The 7383-nt window shown below is 38.0% G+C and overlaps 2 protein-coding genes across 2 annotated transcripts; one reads left to right on the top strand and one right to left on the bottom strand.

The window, feature by feature from the left end:
• Positions 1–1209: 1209 nt before the first annotated feature.
• Positions 1210–2217, top strand: LOC112038685 (probable carboxylesterase 18). Its single transcript, XM_065771353.1, has one exon. The coding sequence runs from the start codon at positions 1210–1212 to the stop codon at positions 2215–2217; it is 1008 nt and encodes a 335-aa protein (XP_065627425.1).
• Positions 2218–6095: 3878 nt separating this feature from the next.
• LOC136066659 (uncharacterized) lies at positions 6096–6848 on the bottom strand. Its single transcript, XM_065771343.1, has one exon. The coding sequence runs from the start codon at positions 6846–6848 to the stop codon at positions 6096–6098; it is 753 nt and encodes a 250-aa protein (XP_065627415.1).
• Between the last annotated feature and the right edge of the window lie 535 nt (positions 6849–7383).

Raw genomic sequence — 7383 nt, 5'->3', positions numbered from 1 at the left:
TCTCTCTCTCTCTCTCTCTCTCTCTCTCTCTCTCTCTCTCTCTCTCTCTCTCTCTCTCTCTCTCTCTCTCTCTCTCTCTCTCTCTCTCTCTCTCTCCATTGCCTAGTGTCCACACCTAGAGTAAGCTGGTAGTATTACCATTTGGATTTCAAATTTTTCCTGGAAACCATCCTATGGGGTAAACCTATAACATAGATATATTATTGGAAGCTTGGAGAAAACTGAACTGTATTGTTAATAATTCACCACAAATTGAGAAATTGGCAGGATGAGGTTTAGTTTTTTAATTGTTTGATTCTATCATTGATGCATCAAACTGTAAGTAACATTCAAAAGATCATCAACCAGAGTTATAATGGTCCAGTATCAATACTCATTATACACTTCCCCGGTTACCCGAACCAATAAACCTGGTACAGTACCTTAATCTCTTAAAGATAGGAGGAAGGAAGCTACGTCAACTAAACCATTAAATATATATATATATATATATATATCTAAGAAGCATTTTTTGTGCCACGACTTTTGGCCTAATTTGAAAATGATTGATTGCACATGGTAAAGAAAAAATAATATACAAGTTTATATAAAAGTGATTGTTTATTAGCATTCAAATATTTATGCATGAATAATGTGATAGATTTTTTTTTTTTTAGGGGTAATAATTTTTTTGATACAAGATAGAATTTTTACTCTAAAGTAATCTAACTATATATACGTGTGAAGCTCCTTCCTAGATATTTGAACTCCGGCCCTTACCCCTCACACCCCACAAACATTTATACTTGAAGTGACCATCGTACCAAGGGTGCGCGGTGGTTGAGGGGTAATAATTTAATAGTTAAGTAATGAAGTCTCTCATTAAATATAAATTAGAAAAGTGAATGATCAATATAACATAGTTAAGTTCATAGCACATATTGATTTAAGTTTTTCAATCAAGTACTCAAATTTTGTTTTTATATGTTATATCAAATACTCAATTCAAATCTCACCAAGTAATTATCTCCCCGAATAACTATTGACCACAATCTTAAATTATGACAAATTTTGAAACTTTAATGCTATTGTTGGTTTGGAAGCAGGGTAGTTATTAGTTAAACATTGTTTTCATCAACTCCATTAATCAAATAGCTTATTAAAACAACTACTAGCAATATCAAAATTGTCTAAACCCATCAATTAAGTTTTATTTTCACACACAAGAACATGGCTCAGACACAACAACCAATATTATCACCACACCTTCCATGGAAGGTCCGTCTCCTCCTATCCATTCACTCCTTTGCCGTTAACAACTCTCTCAATTCTAACGGCACTGTCAACCGTACTTTCTTGAACCTCTTCGACCTCAAATCCTCTCCTTCCAAAAACCCCATCAATGGTGTCAAAAGCTTTGATATCACTGTCGACCCCTCACGCGAACTTTGGTTCCGCCTCTACACACCCGCCACTACCACAACCACAGCAACCAGCCTCCCCATCATTTTCTACTTCCATGGAGGTGGCTTTATTTTAATGGCAGCCAACTCAAAACCCTTTGACAAGTTTTGCCGAAGACTCGCTCGAGAAATCCCCTCCATTATCGTCTCTGTCAACTACAGGCTTGCACCGGAGCATAAGTATCCATGCCAATACGAGGATGGCTTTGACGTCTTAAAGTTCATTGATGAAGAAAACTTGGAACAATTTCCCCAAAATGCTAATCTGAAGCAGTGTTTTCTCGCTGGAGACAGTGCAGGAGGCAATATAGCGCACCATGTGGCACTCAAAGCAAGTGAGTCCAAGTTTCTTAAGCTGCAAGTTATTGGACTTATAGCTTTGCAGCCATTTTTTGGTGGAGAAGAACGCACAGAATCTGAGAACAAACTTGATAGAGCTCCAGTAATTAAGGTGGAACATACAGACTGGTTTTGGAAGGCTTTTTTACCAGAAGGGTCGAACCGAGACCATGCAACCGCTAATGTTTTCGGGCCAAATTCAGTTGATATTTCCAGGGTGAATTTCCCAGCGACGATTGTGTTTGTTGGAGGGTTTGACCCGTTACAGGATTGGCAAAAGAAGTACTATGAGGGGTTGCACAGAGCTGGGAAAGAAGCGTATTTGATCGAGTATGAGAATGCGATTCACTCATTTTATGTTTTTCCTGATTTTCCAGAGCATTCTTTGATGATTAGGGAGGTGAGGGATTTCATGCAAAAGCAATCATGCAAGTGATATTATTGAAGTTCTTATAAAACAGTGTTTTCGGGTCTTGGATGCATGTCAGTGGTCACTCAACAAGAAAGAAAAGTAGGAATTGTGTTGTGAAATATAAATCATGTTGGTATTCATCAAATAAAAAGATTTATTTTTAAGTTAATTTTTTGCTTCTGATTGTAACTAAAACGCTTAGTTAGATAACAGAAAAATTAAGCTTTACGAATGAAATTTCTTAAAGCATAGATGCGCATAAAGAAGGCTAAAAGAGGAAATCGTGAAAATCCGTTCAATCTACTGCATTGCACAGATGTGGTTTTGGAAATTCCATATTATTGTTTTTAGGAACAAGACCATGAGATGCAATATTCTCCCCTTTCCATATGGAATGGACCACTATATTATTGCATCTTATGTGGGGGCAAGGACGGACTCAAGATTTAAAGCTAGGGGGTTGGAGGTAAGCGAAAAAAAAAAAAATCAAAAAAATTCACAACTGCATTTATATATGTTGAATTTAAATCTTTTCTTTTGAAAAAAAATCAAATATTGTAGTTGATTTTCTCATGATCTACAAATAAAATAAAAATTATATTTATTATCTCACAAAAGAACTAATCAAACATTGACAATTTTATTTTAATAAATTTGTGTCACATATATATTATATTATTTATTTCATTTTGTTTTTTTATCTTTGTCATTTTTTTCATTTTTTCTTTTTTTTTTCATTTTTTTTCCTTTTTTTTTTTTGTTAAAAGGATTAAATAAGACAAACTAGGAAGCCAAAATGGCTAAGTTCGTGGCTGAAAGCCTACAATAGTTAACCCCATTAACATCAAAGCATAACAACTCCTTTACAAAGTTTGGGGTTGAATCAAAAATACAAAATTCTTCCTCCATCGTGCTACCATTCCTTGCAAGCGCATCAGCACTATGATTTGCTTCCCGAAACACATGGCTCATCCTAGCATGAGGAATTTGGCTTAGTAGCAACCTGCAATCCACCAGAAGAGTAGTATACGCTGCATTAGTTTGGGAGTTAGAGTTAATCAAATCCACAACAGCTTTTGCATCCAATTCAACTTCCAAATTTTGGATGTTGAGTTGGATAGCTAAAAACAGCCCATCTCTAAGAGCCCAACACTCTCCTAACATGCTGATACCAATTCCTAGGGACCTTGAGAAACCTTTAACCCAAAAACCAGCACTGTCTCTTATAAGTCCTCCTCCCCCAGCCTTGCCCGGGTTCCCCATTGAAGCTCCATCAATATTTAGCTTAAACCACCCAACTAGGGGCTTATTCCACCTAACATTTACAACCACCCTACTTCTTTGCATTTTTATTCTCCCCACACAATAAAAATACTCCACTGCTTGAGTTATGCATTGTTTCTGCAGATTGGGGTTTAGTGCAACATTTTCAAAAACCACCCGGTTCCTATGCTTCCAGAGACACCACAACGCAAAAGGAAAAATGTATGACCAAGGAGTATTTGAGTGGTAAGTAACTCTACTAAGACAATTAACCCTAAGCCAGTCCAATCAGAGCTACAGGTGCACAGATTTTATGCCAGAAATCACGAGCAAAAACACACTCCCTCAGCACGTGAATGATTGACTCATTATGATTCTTGCACAGAAGGCATTTTCTTTCACAATCAATCCCTCTTGAGGTAAGCACATCCCTCATAGGCACACTATTATGTATGATGAGCCAAAGGAAGTTGACAATCTTTGGAAGCATGTCTAACTTCCAAATCCACTACCCTTGGAAGGAGGGATTTTGTTCCTGATCCAAGTTAGCAAGATCATAAGCTGACTTCGTGGAGAAATTACCATCCTTCAAAAATTTCCAAATTATAATATCTTCAGCTCTTCCAGTTTATTGGCAAGGAATGGCTCGGATCTTGTCTTTAATTGTTAGGCATATTTTGTATGTTGTATAATAAGGGTGCTGGTTTGTATGTAGTTTGTATGTTGTATAATAAGAGTGCAGGTTTGTATGTTGTATAATAAGAGGGGGTTGGTGCTGGGATGAAGTGCAAGCTGTGATGATGCAGTGCAGGCTGTGATGCAGCAATGATGCAAGCTATGATGTAGTGTTGTGAGGGCGGTGTTGCAGCAGTGAGTATACGTGCCTAAGTGTCCATATGTGAGATACATTGTCCATATGTGAGATACATTAGAGTCGGTTAGGACTGTGCAAGTCAGGTAGAGGCAGTTAGAGAATGATGGGTCTTAACAGTTGTCTTGGTGTTGTATAAGAGACCAAGGAGTTGTATAGTGGACAACCAAGCAAAGTGTATTCTTCAATGCAACTTTTCCTTTTCTTTTTCTCTGTTATCTTCTCTCTCTCTATCTTGGAGGCCTAGCTGACCTCGAATCCAGCTACACCATAAATCCACCAATCCAATCCTAACATTAATACCCTGAGGAAGATCAAATGAGTTAGCTTCCCAATTCCAACCACAACCTCCATTGTACATAAAATTAGCAACCACCGTTTCACTCTCTAGCTGAGTCAGTGGCCCTTGCACCAACTCCCTTAAGGATTGCCCCTTAACCCAACAGTTAGTCCATACTTTTATTTTTTCACCATTGCCTACACCCTAACATATACCTTCTTCAAAGGTTTTAAAGCCCAGATTCACAGCTACCCAATTAGGAGATGCAAGCAACTTATTCGAATTTCTCGACCTTCTCCTATCTGCAGAACAATACTTCCCCAAAATCACTTTAGACCATAAAGCCTCTTTTTCTTGGTTCATTCTCCAATTCAGCTTGGCTAAAAGGGCAATATTCCTTGCCTTTGTTGCTTGAATTCCCAATCCTCCATTTTCCTTATCTATTATAATCTTACTCCATCCAACCAAATGCATCTTTCTTTTTTCACTGGTGCTGCCCCAAAGAAAATCTCTATTAATCTTGTCCAGTTTATCACATATATGGACCGATAGAGCCCTTCCCTGCATCACATGATTAGGAATCGCTACCATAACTTATTTGACCAACACAACTCTGCCAGCAAAAGATAGGAACTGAGTTTTCCACCCTGCAAGTTTGCCCATCACTTTCTCAACAATGAAGTTAAGCTGATTCCTTGGTGCTCCTCTCTGCTTGATTGTAATTCCAAGATATTTGCCAATGTTTGTTGTAGCTTGGATACACAATCTTTCACAAACTTCATCCCTCACTTCCAAATCCACATTCGGAGAGAAAAATATCCTTGATTTCTCAAGGCTTATCTTTTGGCCAGATTCCTTACAAAAGTTGCACAAAACTTCTAATATCGCCTCACAAGTTTCCTTGTACACCTTAGCAAACATGATTATATCATCCGCAAATAGAAGATGAGAGATGCCTATATTATTTCGGGAAGCTTTTAAAGGTTTCCAAACACCCTCAACACACTTCTTCTCAATTAGATGGCCAAGGTACACCATACACAAAATGAATAAATAAAAGGAGCGGGGGTCCCCCTATCTAATTCCCCTTGAGAGAGCTAAAGGTTCCAAAGCACTTCCATTGAATAGAATTGAAACCTTAGAAGAGATAATACAACTCATGATCAACTTAATGAGATTTTGAGGAAACCAAAAAGCTTTATGCACTTGGTGAATAAAACTCCACTCCAATCTATCATAGGCTTTCTCCAAATCCACTTTTATAGTCATATACCCCTCCTTCCCTTTTATCCTATCTAAAGCATAGCACAACTCTTGCACAATCACCACATTATCAATGCCCTTCCTGCCGGAAATGAAAGCCGCTTGGATAGGAGAAATCAGCTTGCTTATTAGAGGTCTAATCCTTCCCACTATGATCTTTGACACTACTTTGTACATCGTATTGCAGAGGCTAATAGGCCTATAACTCTTCAAAGACTCAGGGTACTAGCATTTTAGGATGAGAGTGATAAGTGTTTCATTAAGGTAGTCCAGGATAACTCCACTATTAAAGGCAGCAATTACCACCGAACATATGTATCTTCCTACGTCAGGCCAGAACTGCTGAAAAAAGCCAGCATGCAGCCCATCTGGTCCAGGAGCCTTGAAAGGTTTTAAAGCCCATAAACCATCTCTAACATCCTCCTCATTGACTGCTTGGCCAATCCAAGCTTGATCCTCATCAATGAAATAACAACAAGAGAATTGTGAGATTGGGGAAGAAAGTGGGGCCATATCTAACCCAGTGGTGTCGAGATTCTCAAACCCGGAGCGAATGTGATTCTTAACCCCCTCCTCTTCAAAAATCCAATCCCCTCTCCCATCCTTAATACATGTAATTTTGTTCCAATTCCTTATAACCACAATGGAGACATGAAAATAAGAAGTATTTCGATCCCCATAAGTAGTTGCATTCAATTTTGATTTTAAGGCCCAATATTCTTCCTCTTGTAGCAAAATTAGAGCATATTCATCAAGTAATTGTTTTTCCAAACATACCAAGAAATCACTCAACCTATCAGCTAGTGCTTTTTGGGCTCCATTTAACCTAGCCAGCACCCTTCTCTTCTTTGCAAATATATATCCAAACACCTCACAGTTCCATTTTCTAGCTTTCACCGTGAAATTAGAAATAACCACCCGTAAGGGATTGTTCTCAAGCCATGCCTCTTTAACAATTCTAGGGAAATTTTGATGCATGAGCCACATAAATTGGAATCAAAATGGCTTGTTCAAAGAATTAAAATTCAGCCTACTTCACTCGATCAAAACAGGATGGTGGTCCGAAAAGGTTCTAGGTAAGTGAGTAACAATAGCCTCTAGGTACAGGATTCTCCATAATGGGTTGGCAAAACACCATCAATCCTTTCGAGTATCAAGTCCGTTATTTGTCTCTTATTGGACCAAGTAAACTTCGGCCCAACAAAACTCAAATCCACAAAATTACAGGAATCCAAGCAAGCCTTAAAAGCCATAGTACTGTATCTTTGTCACCAATTGCCCCAAACACATCGGTACCCCCACTACTAATTTATACTGCATTATATGTCCTTTATCTCCTTCTTCCTCTTTATCTCTGTTGCCAATTCTCAATATTGCCCCATTACCAACAAACAGTCAAAGTGTTAAACAATCAAATGCTTTATATATTATCACTTTATAAATCACAACTCATAATCAAATACTTTAGCAAAAACTATATATAAATCACAACTCACATCTCACTTTCTCAACT

This window comes from Quercus suber, unplaced genomic scaffold (assembly GCF_002906115.3).
Source record: "Quercus suber isolate HL8 unplaced genomic scaffold, Cork oak 2.0 scaffold_42, whole genome shotgun sequence".
In the NCBI taxonomy this organism is placed as follows: Eukaryota; Viridiplantae; Streptophyta; class Magnoliopsida; order Fagales; family Fagaceae; genus Quercus; species Quercus suber.
The sequence above is the reverse complement of the archived record's forward strand: the minus strand, read 5'-3'. Positions and strand labels throughout refer to the sequence as shown.

Bases quoted from the DNA above. Each gene is read 5' to 3' on its own strand.
- LOC112038685 (XM_065771353.1), top strand. From the start codon at position 1,210: ATGGCTCAGACACAACAACCAATATTATCACCACACCTTCCATGGAAG.
- LOC136066659 (XM_065771343.1), bottom strand. From the start codon at position 6,848: ATGCATCAAAATTTCCCTAGAATTGTTAAAGAGGCATGGCTTGAGAAC.